This window comes from Pan troglodytes, chromosome 18, assembly GCF_028858775.2.
Source record: "Pan troglodytes isolate AG18354 chromosome 18, NHGRI_mPanTro3-v2.0_pri, whole genome shotgun sequence".
Classification (NCBI taxonomy): domain Eukaryota; kingdom Metazoa; phylum Chordata; class Mammalia; order Primates; family Hominidae; genus Pan; species Pan troglodytes.
Window position 1 is genome coordinate 6,835,764 of NC_072416.2, and position 16,864 is coordinate 6,852,627.

The 16,864-nt window shown below is 49.9% G+C and overlaps 1 protein-coding gene across 8 annotated transcripts in view; it reads right to left on the bottom strand.

Moving 5' to 3' along the window:
• Positions 1-373: 373 nt before the first annotated feature.
• Positions 374-16,864, bottom strand: part of SRL (sarcalumenin) — a 65,109-nt gene continuing 48,618 nt past the window's right edge. For all 8 annotated transcript variants that reach the window (XM_016929311.4, XM_016929310.4, XM_063797662.1 and 5 more), the window contains 5 exons: positions 15,555-15,656; positions 14,175-14,270; positions 8,807-8,923; positions 6,557-6,790; positions 374-3,965 (listed from right to left, as the gene is read on the bottom strand). In XM_016929311.4, coding sequence (XP_016784800.1) covers positions 3,154-3,965; positions 6,557-6,790; positions 8,807-8,923; positions 14,175-14,270; positions 15,555-15,656 — 1,361 coding nt within the window. In that variant the 3' untranslated portion in view covers positions 374-3,153. The remainder of the gene's footprint in view (positions 3,966-6,556; positions 6,791-8,806; positions 8,924-14,174; positions 14,271-15,554; positions 15,657-16,864) is intronic.

A 16,864-nucleotide genomic window follows, 5' to 3' on the forward strand; every position in this document is an offset into this window, starting at 1 on the left:
AGGAGGAGAACACTTTCTGGTGAAGCCAAGGGGAGGTGGCAGCCTTACCATTCAGGAAACCTTTGTGCCCTCCTCCACTGGAGCCCTCAGTTATCTAAGGCAGCTGCGTGGATGCCCAGGGGAATGAGGCATTGAGGTGCTGAGGAGAGAGCAGTTCTTTAAGTTTCAGAGGACACCACGCCTTCCTGGGCGGCTGAGAGAGCAACTCAGCCTCAGTCCCAAAAAAGGTCCTGGGGCATCCAGCTAACACAAGGGTGGGCAATTTCTTAATTTCCAGTCTCTCCCCAAGGAACTTACACATGAGTTAACTCTACCAGATAAAAGGAGGATGAAGAGAGTAACCTAGCTGGAGACCATGAGAAAGCACGCGGTGTTAAAGAGAGATCGAACTTTATTGAGACTGATGAAATCAGAACCAAAAGAACACTGGAAAGGTTCAGCCACTGTCCAGGCACAGATCCTTCCAGACACTCCTCTTGGGGGAATCTCTGGATCGTTAAGTTTCCCCCAGTTCCTAATCCCCCACCCCAAAGAGTCAGAATTCTGCTTAAAGCCCCCTCCACGGAGCTGGCCAGAAACCAGACACTGAGCATCTGTACTGACTGATGGGCAGGCCTGTGAGCAGCAGAGACAAGAGAAATCAGAGAAGGAACATGAAAAGGAAAACATGACGGAAAGAAAAGCCCAAGGCAGGGAGAGCATGCTGATAACGCAGCCCCCTGAAAATATAAATATTGCATGAATGTATTAGCCTCATCCCAGCCATTTCCCCCAAAGCAGTGGTGACACCAACAGCTATGACAATGCCCACACAGTTGTGCATTTTTTTTTGTTTTTCCCCTGACTACACAGAAAAACACATCTGCCAAAGCAGCTCACAGCATGGAGGAGCAGGCAGGGGAAAGTGGGAGGGCCCATCCCCCAAGAGGGCAGACAGTACAGAGATGAGGCGAGGGGTTCTGGGGTTTGCAGAGGGTGGTTAATGAGAAGAAAAGTCCAGGACAGATTCCATCTCATCAGCCCCTATCACAGGCTCCGTGGATGCCCCTTGCAGAACTCACTGTTCTTTCCTGGTCGACTCATTCCTTGGAAACATTGTCCTGAGTGCCCTGGAACCTCGGGTGTTCTTGTGGAAGGGTCCAGGCCCTCCACAAAGCCAAACGCAACGGCCCCTGTGACAGCATGCACCAGAGTGATAACAATTCTGAGAACCGGGAATTCCTAACTCGAGGTTCTCCGCATAGACCTAACCTGACTGCCAACTGGCTTACCCTGCCTGACCTCAGAGTGCCTCTCCCTCTGCCTGCCTTTCCACTGTCCTTCTGGTCCAGGATGACTTCCTGGTGCTGAGCTGGTGCATCCTGACTCCTGCCTCGTGGGTAAGGCCCCCAGGACAGCTTGTTCCCAAGAGAAGCGGCTGGCTGTGCACAAAGGAGCCCCTCGAGGCAGCCCGGGCTGGGTCTCCTGGGCATGCACAGACTGTGCACCATGCACATTTCACCATCCAAAGGCTGCTTCTTCCCTGCAGGGCCTGCCCCTCTGCTCCCCACCACCTGCTGCGGAGCCGTGCATGCTAGCCTTGCAAGACTGTTACAAGTTCTCTACTCCCTAGAGTCTGTGTGATCTCCCTAATCTCTCTTGGACAACATACACACATATTCACGCTTATTGGTATTGAAGGCCCTGGCTTTCCTGCGGTGTGTTCAGTGGACATCTGCATCAAGGTCAGGCGGGAAGGTCAATGTTAAGCCTTGGTGGCCACCGACACCGAGTGGCTGGTGCTGGTTCTGACTCCTAGGAAACTGCTCCAAGTAAGTGTTGATGCATCAGGGAATGGAGAAGAAAGGAAAGGAAAAGCCATGGTGTGGGAACTGCAAAGGAGCAACTCCGCTGCCAAGTGTTTCCACAGGGGAGTTGTGGAAACAGCCTCCTCTGAAATTTGAGAGACTGGCGACCTAAGGAAAAGGAGCAAGGTCTCCACTGTCCTCTCTGAAACCCAGCGCCTTTGGGATCTGAGTTTTCCAAGACATGCAATAGACAAAGACGCACTGCAAACCAATTAACCCTCTGAGCCCTTCCACGACCTTCACTACAGTCACTTCCAAGAGTAAATTACCTGGATACACCAACCAGTCCCCTCCTGGGTCCGATAAAGGGATCGAGCCCTCGAGCCAGCTTTGAGGAACACATCAGAGAAGTGGCAGTGGGGGAGGCAGATCCTTGTCCTTCCTGGGAACTCCTGTTCTTAGTTGTCGAGTGTCCTAAACCACTGCCCCACCCCTTGAGGAAACCAGGAGCAAGTCCGGGGGATTGGCTCAAAACCCAGGTGGAGGCCGGGTGCGGCAGCTCATGCCTGTAATCCCAGCACTTTGGGAGGCCGAGGCGGGTGGATCACTTGAGGTCAGGAGTTCGAGGCCAGCCTGGGCAACATGGTGAAGTCCCGTTTCTACTAAAAATACAAAAATTGGCTGGGCATGGTGGTAGGCCTATAATCTCAGCTACTCAGGAGGCTGAGGCAGGAGAATCGCTTGAACCCAGGAGGGGGAGGTTGCAGTGAGCTGAGATTGCACCACTGCACTCCAACCTGGCCGACAGAGCGAGACTCCGTCTCAAAAAAACAAAAACAAACCCAGGTATATTCAGACCCAAGAGACTATTCACTGTTGAAAGTCAACCCAAAGTTAAGAGGCAGCCGAGGGCTGGGGAACAAACGCGAGACTGTGAGTGTGGAAAGAAGCCAAAATGGACCTGACAATCTCTACGACTCAGGCCTTCGCTGTTTTCCCAGCTCACAGGGAACAAAGGAATTTCAGCTGCTTTTAGCTTATTTGACCCTCACTGATTTAAGATACACTAGAATTTAGCTGCTCTCTGTCCTTCCAAGACAGGACCCAGGAAAAGCAGGTGGAGGCTGACTTGCCTCAATCAGGCCTCCTCACTGAAGCAACAAGACAAGCACACAGGAATTCACAGTTTCCACTCTCCTCCCTAGACACACACACCTGCCCCGACCCCTGGCCTCAATGAACTCCCAACTCTCCACTGTGTAATAATTCCTGCCAGGGTGGCTCAAAGGGTTAATAAACCAGGACTTCTCAGACAGTTAGGACACAAGCTGATTCACCAACAGGAACCCAAGAACCGCTACACCACCTAGTGCTTCCTGTAGCGATTTTTTGGTGTTTCCCTACACCCTGTTTTGTCACAGTTGAGAGCACCTGGATTCTTCCCGAGCCCGAGGCTACCCAGGAGGCCCGGAAGCTCCTGAGTGATGGCCCGCTCAATCTTCTCCAGAAAGCAACCTCCCATGTAGGAGCACTGCTGGGAGAGCAGTTTGAAACTGGAAATGGGATTGATGCCAAAGAAGTCCTTATAGGCCTCGCGGTTGGGAAGGTCAAATTTGCTGACATTGGTCTTTGCCAGGATGGTCTTGAAGATGTAGAATTTATCGGGATCTTCCACAATGTCCTTAAAGACCAGTTCTCCATCACTGAAGAAGGTCATTTTGTCCTTGTAAGTCTGCAGGTAGCGGTCAACCAGGAGGGCGTGGATGCGGACCCGGATGGCGTGCTGGCGGATGAAGGCAATCTTGTTCTCCAGTCTGTTCTCGATCACCTGATTCAGGTCTTCTAGGAGGGAGATCTCTTCTTGGAGGAACAGTTCCTGATGGGTGTCCGGCTTATACTCTTGTGGCCAGAAGGAGCTGACGTAAACCCTTGGGGGCTCTGTGACATTGATGAGAGGGGCCAAGCTCCAGAAGAGGGCCCCGTAAACCCGCATGAGCATTTGGGTGGCCAGATTGTCAGCCTTGTTCAGGATGATCCTTATCTGGGATTCACGCCCCTTCAACTGGCGGAAGAGCATCTCCAGCTCTAGACCCACATCCAGCTTTGTTGGGTCAAAGACGACAAAGATGAGGTCAGCTCTGTCGATGAACCACTGGCACACGTCGTTGAAGGGGTAGCCTTTGGGAGACAGAAGTGAGAAGTCAAACTGAGTAGGCCTCCCTCAAAGCCCGTGCACCTCCTTTCAGAACTAAACCATTCTGGGGGTTGAAAGAAGGAACAGCGCTACGGATTTTCTGGGTTTCTACAGACTATTAAAAAATCAATTGCATATCTCCTGTCCCTTGCCAATCTTCAACCAAGAACAGCCTGATCCTTCTTTTTCTTGTTGGTTTGTTTTTTGAGACAGGGTCTCACTCTGTCACCCAGGCTGGAGTGCAGTGGCATGATTATAGCTCACTGCAGCCTCAACCTCCCGGGTTTAAGAATCCTCCCACCTCAGCCTCCCAAAGTGCTGGGGTAATAGGCATGAGCCACCATGCCCCACCTGATCATTGTTTTAATCTACTGTGAAATCCAAGTTTCCGAGAAAGCTAAATACCTGTTCAAAATGGAGATTGTCCTATTGTCTAAAAGGATCTGGGGCAATGGCAAAGATGCTGAGGGAGAGAAATGAGGAATTAGAAGAACATGAAAGAATGAATGCATTATTTAGGGGGAAGGAATGTGGGCTTGGCATTGAGACCTGGACTAGAATTTGAGCTTTGCCCCTGGCGAGCTGTATATTAAATGCCTCTAAGCTCTACCTTTTTAGCTCCAAAATGACAAGAAGAACAATATCAACATCTGAACTGATATAAAGATTACCATGTTGCTGTAAATATAGGACAGCACCTAAAATTCCAGTCATACAGCTGGTGCAGAATACATTTTAATTCCATTAGCTTCTTATTTCCTAGTTTTCTTTGCAAATAAGAAAACTGAGGAGATGAGGACTACCTGTCTTAAAAACATTGAAATCTTTTTTTTTTTTTTTTACAATAATGTATAAAATTATCCAATGTGTAGTAGGGGTACAATTTACTATTATAATTATTAACATTATTAACATTACTAATAATACTACTAATGTCATTATACCATAATAATATAATTAAATATACTATATTATTACTAATATTACTACTAATATTATTAATTGCTTCTAATATTACTGCTAATATCATTACTACAAGATCTATTTATAACCACATTTGGAGTTGTAACCATAAACTGAGATCCACCGTCTGCTCACACATTCCTGCACTGCCCTGTTCAGGACTCACTGCAGACAGCCTTGCCTCATGGCAGGACTCAGTGGCCTACTCCATAGCCACATGCCTGGTGGATCTGGCTTCTAGTCCTGTGGCCTGGTTGTCAGCCTTGTTCATTAAATACATTCACACTGTTGCACAACCATCATGGCCATCCCTCTCTGGAACTTATTCATCTTCCCAAATTGAAAACTCTGTACCCATTAACAGTAACTGCCCATCTCCCCTTCCCCCCAGCCCCTGGTTAAAACCACTCTGGTTTCTGTCTTTCTGATTTTGCCTACTCTCATGTAAGTGAAGTCAGACAGTAGCATTCCCCTGCTACCTGAGGGCAAGTAGGGCTTTGAAGAAGCCTGCTAAAGGCTTATGGGGAAGCAACCCTGGAAAAGCAGAAACCAGGAATAGGAGGAGTTGAGGGTCAGGTTCAACCTACAGCAGGCCCAGGAGCACCAAACCCAATTTAGCCAGAAGTCAAATATACTGGTACTGGGATCCAATTAGTCCAGGCCCTTGGCTACACAGGACACACAGGGCCTCCCAAAGACAACTGAGCCCCAGCTTGAACCTCTCAGAGCTGCTTGCAGAGAGGACTAGGCCCCCACTTTGGAAAATATTGCCGTCTCCAAACCAAATCAGTCCTTGGGGAGGTAGGAGCACCAGGCACTGCAAAACCCAGATGGCATCGCAGTGACGACAAGAAGGGTGGAAGTTAAGAATGCCTCTCCTGGTCTTAGGCAACACTGGGCACACTTCCTCTCCCTGCCTGCCTACCACCCACTGTCAAAAGTAGTTTTCTTTTCTTCCTTTTTTTTTTTTCTGAGACAGAGTCTTGCTGTGTCACTAAGGCTGGAGTGCAGTAGCATGACCACAGCTCACTGCAGCCTTGACCTCCTGGGCTCAAGCAATCCTCCCAACTCAGCCTCCCAAGTAGCTGGGACTACAGTCATGTGCCACCATGCCAACCTAATTTTTATATTTTTTGTAGAGGCGGGGTTTTGCCATGTTGTCCAAGCTGGTCTAGAACACCTGGGCTTAAGTGATCCACCTGCCTTGGCCTCCCAGAGTGCTGGGATTACAGGTGTGAGCCACTGTGCCCAGCCTTATTTATTCATTTATTTATATAAGATAGGGTCTCACTCTTGCCCAGGCTGGAGTACAGTGGCACGATTACGGCTCATTGCAGCCTCAACTTCCTCAGCTCAAGCAATCTTCCCACCTCAGCCTCCTGAGTAGCTAGGACCATAGGCACATACCACCATGCCTGGCTATCGTTTAAATTTTTTTGTAGAGATGAGGTCTCACTATGTTGCTCAGGCTGGTCTTGAACCTCTGGCCTCAAGGGATCCTCCTGTCTTGGTCTCCCAAAGAGTTGGGATCACAGGCATGAGCCATCATGCCTGGCCAAAAATAATTTTTTGAAACAGAGCTTACACTGTTCAGAAATGAGGGCTAAATTACCTCTTTCTTGCTGCTTGCGGTTCTCGATGATGCCTGGTGTATCCACAAAAGTGACCCTCTCCAGAAGTTTGTGGGGAACCTCAATGCCAATCAGCTTCTCTAGGAAATTCTGGCCAAACTTCTCAAGGGGTGAGAAGGAGCGGGCGCTGTCAGCAGCCATGACGATGCCCTCGATGGTTTTCAGCTTAGGCCCATGCATGAGGACCGTGAACTCAGAGGTGGTGGGTTCAGCGCCTGGGCACACGGGGTGAGAGGTGAAGGAATACATGATCTCTGTGAAACAGACCTACTGAGAAGCATGTGTATATGCCTGGTGTCACAGGGAGACTTTTGCAACAGAATTGGATATGTTTGCTAAGCTATTGGGGCTTTCTTTTAATTGTGGTAAAACATACATAACATAAAATTTACGTTTTTCTTCTTTTTGAGATGGAGTCTTGCTCTGTCACCCAGGCTGGAAAGCAGTGGTACAATCTCAGCTCACTGCAGCCTCCATCTCCCAGGTTCAAGCGATTCTCCCACCTCAGCCTCCCGAGTAGCTGGGATTACAGGCACTCGCCACCATGCCTGGCTAATTTTTGTATTTTTAGTAGAGACAGAGTTTCACCGTGTTGGCCAGGCAGGTCTCGAACTTCTGACCTTAATGATCTGCCCACCTTGGCCTCCCGAAGTGCTGGGATTACAGGTGTGGGCCACTGCTCCTGGCCTAAATTTACCATTTTAATCATTTTAAAGCATGCAGTTCAGTGGCATTAAGCACATTCACCCTGTTGTGCAACCATCGCCACCATCCAGGTCCAGAATGTTTTTATCTTCCCAACTGAAAACTCTGTATCCATTAAACAGTCATTCCCCATTCCCTCTTCCCCCAGTCCCTGGTTACAACCACTCTGGCGTCTCTCTCTCTGATTTTGCCTTCTTTATTATTATTATTTTTTTTCCTTTTTGGAGCAGAGTCTCACTCTATCGCCCAGGCTGGAGTGCAGTGGCATGATCTCAGCTCACTGCAACCTCCGCCCCCAGGTTCAAGCGATTCTCCTGCCTCAGCCTCCCAAGTAGCTGGGATTACAGGTGCCCAGCACCATGCCCAGCTAATTTTTGTATTTTTAGTAGAGACAAGGTTTCACCATCTTGGCCAGGCTGGTCTTGAACTCCTGACCTTGTGATCAACCCACCTCGGCCTCCCAAAGTGCTGGGATTACAGGCGTGAGCCACCGCGCCCAGCCGCCTACTGTCATATAAGTGAAATCAGACAGTATTTGTCCTCTTGTGTCTGTCTTCTTTCTTTTAGCATAATGTCTTCGTGGTTCATCCATGTAGCAGATATCAGAATTTCATTCCTTTTTAAGGCTGAATAATAATTTATGTATGAACAGACCACATTTTCTTGATCCTTTCATCCACTGATGAACATTTGACTGGTTTCCACGTTTTGGCTATTGTGAATAATGCTGCTATGGACATTGGTACAGATGTCTTTTTTGTTTTCTGTTTTTTCCAAATTTTCTTTTTTTTTTTTTTTTTTTTTTTTTTGTGAGACAGAGTCTCACTCTGTCGCCCAGGCTGGAGTGCAGTGGCGCGATTTTGGCTCACTGCAACCTCTGCCTCCTGGGTTCAAGCAATTCCACTGCCTCAGCCTCCCAAGTAGCTGGGACTACAGGCACCCGCCACCACACCCAGCTAATTTTTTGTATTTTTAGTAGAGACGGGGTTTCACCATGTTGGCCAGGCTGGTCTCGAACTCCTGACCTCAGGTCATCCTCCTGCCTCAGCCTCCCAAAGTGCTGGGATTACAGGCATAAAGCCACCATGCACAGCCTTTTTCAAATTTTGTATTTTAACACCTGCATGTGGCATAACTTTTCTTTCCTTTTTTTTTTTTTTTTTTTTGAGACGGAGTCTCGCTCTGTCACCCAGGCTGGAGTGCAGTGGCACAATCTCAGCTCACTACAATCTCTGCCTTCTAGGTTCAAGCAATTCTCATGTCTCAAGTTCCTGAGTAGCTGGGATTACAGGAACGTGTCACCATGCTTAGCTAATTTTTGTATTTTTTTTTTTAGTAGAGATGGGTTTTTGCCATGTTGGCCAGGCTGGTCTCAAACTAATGGCCTCAAGTGATCCACTGCCTTGGCCTCCCAAAGTGCTGGGATTACAGGCATGAGTCATAATGTCCGGCCAGTGATTCAAATTTTCATGGTGCTTTTACATACAACATTCAAATCCCAACAATCACACAAGAATATTGATTACCTGTATAGAGCTGATAGCGAGTATTTTCCAGCCCAAGGAGGTAGTTTATCATGGTAGATTTACCAACACTCCACGGTCCCAGGAACAGTACCATGGGCTTGGAGGTAATCTCTCCATCTGTGGGCAACAGGAAGTAGAGATGGAATAAAACTAACAAAAGTTCACACAAGGGGTATGGCACCGTACTCCAAAGCATCTCACCATCCATCCAATTGAGTTGTGGAATTCTCCATGAATCAGACGTGTGTAGCCCCCAGTGGCGCTTGTCTTGCTACGTAAGTGTGATCAGCCAGTAAAAAGACACAGAAGTCACTTTTGGGCCCTGCCCAGATCCTTGGCACATCTGCCCCCACCACAAGAAGGATCTCAGTGAATTCAACAAACCCTGACTCCGAACTCACTCTGGGTGAGGTCTCCTGGTTAAATCTGGAGGAGAAAAGCCCATAGAGAAAGGAGGACGGAGCTTCCACATGGAGAGAATCTGGGTTGAGAATGGAAGATGGATGTGGAGCAGCTTGTATAATCTTGGGTGGTCTGGACTCAGACCCTTCCTGTCTCCAGCCTCTGCAGCTCTCCTCTCCTCCAGCCTGGGGCTCCCCAAATTCCCAATACAGCCTGATCCTGGACTCTGAGGCCAGTGTCTCTCTCTCTCTTTCTGTCCTCTTTTGTTTAGAATCAGGGTCTCCGTTGCCCAGGCTGAAATGCAGTGGTGCAATTGTGCCCCACTACAATTACTGGGCTCAAGCAATCCTCCCACTTCAGCCTCCCAAGTAGTAGCTAGGACTACAGGCATGCACCACTATGCCCAGCAAATAAAAAAAATTTTTTTTGTAGAGATGGGGTCTTGCAACGTTGCTCAGGCTGGTCTCAAACTTCTGGGCTCAAGCAATCTTCTCACTTGGCTCCCCAAAATGCTGGGATTACAGGTATGAACCATTGCACTTACCCTCTTCTAGGGCCACTCTCAAACACTAGCCTCTAAAGTCCATGACAAATTTGCCAGTGCCCAAAACCAAACAATGAACTGGCAATTCTTGGGTCCTGCATCCAATGTCCTTCCGAAGGCCATGTTGGGGAGATGACCCTGCAAGGGCCACTCCAGGTGGGTCCCTAAGAGGAAAAATAGAATGCTCTCGTGCTTTCAAATCCAGCGGACAGGGAGGGAAGGGGAGAGGCTTTCAACGTGGGGTGTGGTCAGTCTTATTGCAGATTTTCAGGCCTCAGCTTTTCCAGCTCTTCTCTGGACTACAGCACAGAGGGCCAGCCCTGCATAACTTAGCACTGAAGTTCTCCAGACTCGTCTCCCTGAGGCCAGGAGGCCACCCTAAAAACACTAGGCCCTCCCCTTTTGTTTCATTTATTTATCATGATTTTAATTTATTTAATTTCTTGGTTCAAAGATCAGGAATATAAAAAGGTAAACAGTGAAAAGTCTCCCATCTCCGTCCCAGTCTGCCTCAGCCCTAACACCCCCTGGAATAGGTAACCACTGCTGACTTCTTACATGTTATTTTAGACATTTTAATGCATATATAAGCAATATTTGTAGCTATCATATTCCCCATCTTTTTTTTTTTTTTTTTTTTTGAGACAGGGTCTCGCTCTGTCGCCCAAACCAGAGTGCAGTGGTGTGATCATAGCTCATATAGCCTCAACCTCCCAGGCTCAAGCGATCCTCCCACCTCAGCCTCCTGAGTAGCTGAGACTACAGGCGTGTACCACCAAGCCCAGCTCATTTTTGTATTTAGAGTAGAGATGGGGTCTTGCCATGTTGCCTAGGCTGGTCTCCAACTCCTGGGCTCAAGAGATCCACCCACCTCGGCCTCCCAAAGTGCTTCTATTACAGGCATGAGCCCGGCACCCAGCCCTTCCCCATCTTCTTTTTTTTTTTTTTTTTTTTTTTTGTTTGTTTGAGACAGAGTCTTGCTCTGTTCCCCAGGCTAGAGTGCAGTGGCACAATTTCAGCTCACTGCAGCCTCTGCCTCCTGGGTTCAAGCCATTCTCCTGCCTCAGCCTCCCAAGCAGCTGGGACCACAGGTGCATGCCACCATGTCTGGCTAATTTTTGTATTTTTAGTAGAGATGGGGTTTTACCATGTTGCCCAGGCTGGTCTCGAACTCTTGAACTCAAGTGATCCACCTGCCTCGGCTTCCCAAAGTGCTGGGATTACAGGCGTGAGCCCCCACACCCAGCCCCCATCTTTTTATAGAGAGCGGTGCCGTATGCTTCCTCTTCTGTATCTTGCCTTCGGATGCTCTGGTCTTCCTTCTCCGAGGCTAAAGCTCAGTCCTAACCAGGTGGTGTCTTATACATGGCAGGCACATGTACATTGCCTGAAAGCAACGCCATGGCCCTGCCCCATCCCTCCCTGTCTGTGAATACACAGGAGACACTCACATCTCTGTGGAAGTCAAGCCCTGGCTGGGGGCCAGGAAGGGATAAGGAGGCTGAGAGGGTGGCAGGAATCCCCAGTTACAGCCACAGAGATGTCACAGTCTCTTAACACCGGCCCAGGCGACACCAAGGAGAGCCCTAGATGTTCCCGTTCTCCGAGACAAACCACAAACAGGGCCCTTTCCTGGTGCTGTGGTTTCGGCTCCTCACAGCAGGGGGCACCGCTGGCCTATACAGGAGGTGGGAGGTGAGCCTGGGAGAGGTTACAAGGAAGCTGGCCAGAGACTAGGAGTTAAGAGCCAAGTCCAAAAGGTGAGTGCAGGGGCCAGGAAGCGGGCCCTCCCTGCAGAGCGCCATGCCCTGGGGACTCTGGAGCTCCTGGCCCTGCTGCTATACACACAAGTTTCCTAGGAGGGCCAAGCCTCAGGGTCTTAGGGCCAAGAGAGAAAGAGAAACCCTTTGGGAGGCTCTGCAAGCTCATACCAATAGCTGTGCATCCACTACAAAGGGGGGCGATAACTGGCTCCTAGGCTACAAAAAATAGTACAGGTAGCTGTGGAACAGGGTATTCCCTGCTTCCAGCTGTGTGATCCTGGGTAACCCAGCACGTCTCTGGGCCTCAGGTTCCCCTCTGTAGAGCAGGAAGAATACAAACCCTATTACACCCTGGCCACTTACAGCCATCCAGAGCATCAAATGAGATCATATAAAAACAGCCAAATTAACACAGGGAAAGATTTCTAATCTCATTCAAAAAACAATAAGATACCACTGCTAAATTTTTTAAAGATGAGTAACATTTTTAAATCGCATTGCTGTTGGGAAACAAGGACTCTCATCTACTGTTATTGTGAGTACAAATTGGTATCATGGGAGACAATATGGCAACAACTAGCAAAATGTTTAATTCCAGGGTTCCAATTTTTTTTTTTTTTTTTTTTTTTTTTGAGACAGGGTCTCACTCTGTCGCCCAGGCTGGAGTGCACTGGTGCAATCTCAGTTTACTGCAATCTCTGCCTCCAAGGCTCAAATGATCCTCCTGCCTCAGCCTCCCGAGTAGCTGGGACCACAGGCACATGCCACCATGTCCAGCTATTTTTTTCTTTTTTTGAGATGGAGTCTCGCTCTGTCACCCAGGCTGGAGTGTAGTGGCACAATCTCGGCTCACTGCAACCTCTGCCTCCCCCGTTCAAGTGATTCTCGTACCTCAGCTTCCCTAGTAGCTGGGATTATAGGCACCCACCACCACACCCAGCCAATTTTTGGATTTTTAGTAGAGGCAGGGTTTTGCCGTGTTGGCCAGGCTGGTCTCAAACTCCTGGCCTCAAGGGATCTGCTCGCCTCAGCCTCCCAAAGTGCTGGGACTATAGGTGTGAGCCACCGTGCCCGGCCATCGGATTGTTTTTAAAAGTGCTATGAGCCATCACGCTGGGCCCAATTTTTGTGTGTGTGTTTTGTTTGTTTGTTTGTTTGTTTGTTTTGAGATGGAGTCTTGCTCTGTTACCCAGGCTGGAGTGCAGTGGCACAATCTCAGCTCACTGCAACCTCTACCTCCCGGGTTCAAGCAATTCTGTTGCCTCACCCTCCTGAGTAGCTAGGATTACAGCTGCCAGCCACCATGCAGGGCTAATTTTTGTATTTTTAATAGAGACGGGGTTTCACCATGTTGGCTGGGCTGGTCTCGAACTCCTGACCTCATGATCTGCCCACCTTGGCCTCCCGAAGTGCTGGGATTACAGGTGTGAGTCACCACGCCCGCCCCTAATTTTTGTATTTTTTGTAGAAATGGGGTCTGACTATGTTTCCCAGGCTGGTCTCAAACTCCTGGGCTCAAGCCATCCTCCCACCTCTGCCTCCCAAAGTACTGAGATTACAGGCGTGAGCCACCAGGAGGGTGCTGGTTTTCCAGAGCATGGCGTGGTCACACAGGGGAAGAGCACACAGCTGTCAGAGGGAAGGAGGGAGGTTTCCACACACACAGCTCACCTAACGGGATCCCATGTTTGTAAAAACAAAAAACGACATCCATCTATGTGCTCACACATGAAGAGGAAATGCTTGGAAGTCTTCACTATAACGATGGGTTTCTCTGGGAGTCAAATTAAAGAAGTTGGAGGTCGGCCGGGAGCGGTGGCTCACGCTTGTAATCCCAGCACTTTGGAGGCCGAAGCGGGCAGATCACGAGGTCCGCAGACAGGGACCATCCTGGCTAACATGGTGAAACCCCATCTCTACTAAAAATACAAAAAATTGGCCAGGCGTGGTGGCAGGTGCCTGTAGTCCCAGCTATTCGGGAGGCTGAGGCAGAAGAATGGCATGAACCTGGGAGGCAGAGCTTGCAGTGAGCCGAGATTGCACCACTGCACTCCAGTATGAGTGACAGAGCGAGACTCCATCTCAAAGAAAAAAAAAGCTGGAGGTCAAGAATATAATTTTTATTTTTCAACGTATACTGTTCTGCACTATTTGAATTTTTTGCAACAAGTGTGTCTTATTTTTATTATTTTGAAAATCAATTTTGTAAAGAATCCAGGCCCAAGGGAAGCAGAGGGGAAGGGCAATAGCAGGAGGGGAAGGAACGGAGTGATCAGAGGACTCAGGCACCACCCATGAGTAGACAGGGGGCACCTGTGGCCTCTGGAGCACAGGAGGGATTGAAATAGGCATCATCGCCTTTGAAAACTCAAATGTGCATGACTGAAGCATAAAGGCTTAAAACTAAAATGCATCTGTAACACCCTGGTAAAGCATCGCGCTGTGCTGGTGAAAGGGTAGTTCCGTGATGGAGGTGTCGTCCTTTCCAACTCCCAGGGGGAGCCCAGACCCAGACCCACAAGTCCTCGCACACATCATGAATGAGCTCCTGAACCTGTGTGGGTACCGGGAGAGTCCAGGCTGGTCAGCTGTGTGGCCCCGCCGACAGGCCTGCGCCGTACCTGTAATCTCAAGCCCTACCTGTTATCTCAAGCCCTACCTGTGATCTCATGCTGCCGGAGCTCATTGTACTTGTAGGACTGCTCCAGAGGCTTGATGGATGAGTGGTAGATCTTCCGAAGCCGCTGCAGCACCGCTGGAGACAGAGAGGGCCGGGGGAAGAGCATCACGCAGGTGCGATCCAGGCAGCTCCTCCACTGTGGAGGGGCCTCACCACCCAGGGCAGCTCCACCCCTGCCTGGTGGGCAGCAAGTGCTGTTTGCAGCCCAGCGACTGCGCAATGTATTTGCATTTGGGGAGCTGGCCCACATCTCAACCCGCAGAAACCTCCAAATGAAAAGGCATTCTCCTACCCACCCCCAAAGCTTCCTGAACTGTTTGGTTATTTTATTTTATTATTTATTTATTTATTTAGAGAAAGGATCTTGCTCTGTCACCCAGGCTGGAGTGCAGTGGTGCAATCATAGCTCACTGCAGCCTCTAACTCCTGGGCTCAAGTGATCCACCCACCTCACCCTCCCAAAGTGCTGGAATTACAGACATAAGCCACTGTGCCCGGCCTGAGCTGTTTTTTTAAAACCTCTCTCCTCCTTCCTCACCTCAGTAGTATGTCTGAAACCTTGTCTCGGCCTGCTGCCTCACTGCAAGCCCTTTCTTTGGTGGATGAGAATTCCATCTCTGTTGCCCACCTCTGTGTGTGCTCCCTGAGGCTTAGAAGGCAAAGAGGCCCAGCACCCAGCAGGCGTGCAGAACGGCACCCTGGCCCTGGCGTTGGCCTGTCAGTGTACTCCCAGACACTCCCGGGAGGGGTGGGGTCAGATAACCCAGGTGGCCTCTTTCTAAGAGGAAGCTCCCTGCTGGGAGCCCACAGTGGGAAGGCCTATGGGGTGACGAGTCAGGCTAGCGAGACTCTACCCTCGATCCGCCACCCTCTAGCCGTGGGCCAGGAGCAAATCGCTGCTAGCCTGAGCTCCAGTTAGGTGGCTCATTGATTAAGAGGAGACAAGCCCTGCTGCAATCCTTGGGTTTCAAAGATAAAATGAAACAGCACACATGAAACGGCTTTATAAACTAAAAATCACAGCGAAGGAGATGGCATCAGCACAGCATGAGGCTGCACTGGATTCGCCCACACCAGGCCGTCTACTTGCATGGCCCTTCCTCCTCTGTGCCCACCTGGAACCCCAAGGCTTGGACCTTGCTCACAGAGGCTCCTCCACGAAGCCTCCCACCTTCAGGGCTCTCCTCTTCCCCAACGTCCCCTCCGGCCTCCAAGATACAGCCCCGGCCTCTAAGATACAACCCCGGCCTCCAAGATACAGCCCCGGCACGCCCTGGCTCTCAGGAGCCTCCAGGAGTCTGCCCGGGCCCTGGCGGCCGGGCTCTCCCAGCCCTGGGCATATCTCCCTCCCCTGGTTACCAGAGTAGTCATCGGATGGCTTGTCCTCATTCAGCATGAGGGTCTTCTCGATGTGGGAGCGGTCCCTCAATGGGGCTTCTTCATTTGCATCCTCCGTCTCTTCTGTAGAGAGAAGCAGACAGCCAAGTGAGAGCAAAGCTAACAGCCAGCTGAGCTCTGGGCCCCGGCACAGCAGACGAGGGCTGGGCCTCGAGCAGGGGCTCAGCAGGGTCTTGCCAAGTTACACTGGACTGAGCTCTGCCTTTAGGAAGGAATTTGATCATCCAGACTCTATGAAGTTCCATGTGTAGTGTATTCGCATTCGGGGAGCTGGTCCACAGCTCAACCTGCAGAAACCTTCTTATCTATTTATTTCATATATTCAACAAATACGCATTGAACACCTTCGCCACGCCAGGCACTGAGCATCATGCTGGGAATACAGTGGTGCCCAAAACAGGCACAACTCCTTAGGCAGCTGCTCTTAGTCCAGTGGAGTCAGAGATGATAGTCTTTAAAGTAACGCTAGGGCCGAGTGCAGTGGCTCACACCTGTAATCCTAACACTTTAGGAGGCCCAGATGGGAGGATCACTGGAGCCCAAAAGTTGGAGACCAGCCTAGGCAACATAGCAAGACCCCATCTCTACCAAAAGAAAACTTTCCAAGCAGTGGTGCACACCCATAGTCTCGGCTCAGGAAGCTGAGACAGGAGGATTCTCTCAGCTCAGGAAGCTGAGACAGGAGGATTCTCTCAGCTCAGGAAGCTGAGACAGGAGGATTCTCTCAGCTCAGGAAGCTGAGACAGGAAGATTCTCTCAGCTCAGGAGGTCAAGGCTGCAGTGAGCCATGATCACCCCACTGCACTCCAGCCTAGGTCACAGAGCAAGACCCTATCTTAAAAAATTAAAAAATTAAAACATCAAACATCTCAGGAGGCTTTAGGGGTAGGTAGGAGAATGCCTTTTGGCTTGAACTCCAGCCTGGGCAAAAGAGGGAGACCCTGTCTCAAAAACAATAAAAATAATTAATAAAATGTAATCATTACAGATGCTGAGGTGGCCACAGAAGGAAACATTCTGAAAGCTAAGTGGGGCTCAGGAGTGTGCCTGCACCAGTGGTCTCAGCAGCATGGTCAGAGAAGGCCTCCCCAGGTGTCTGCTGGGGGAGTGAGTTAGGTGACCAGTGGAGAGAAGCGCTCTGCAAAAGCCCCAGACAAGCCTTATTTAGCAAGAAGCAGGAGAAGGGGTGTCTGGCTGCAGCTGGGGAGGCCTGGGTGCTGGGGAGCTGCTGAGGTCCTCAGGGCTGACCGGGCAGGACCTTCCACAGGGCT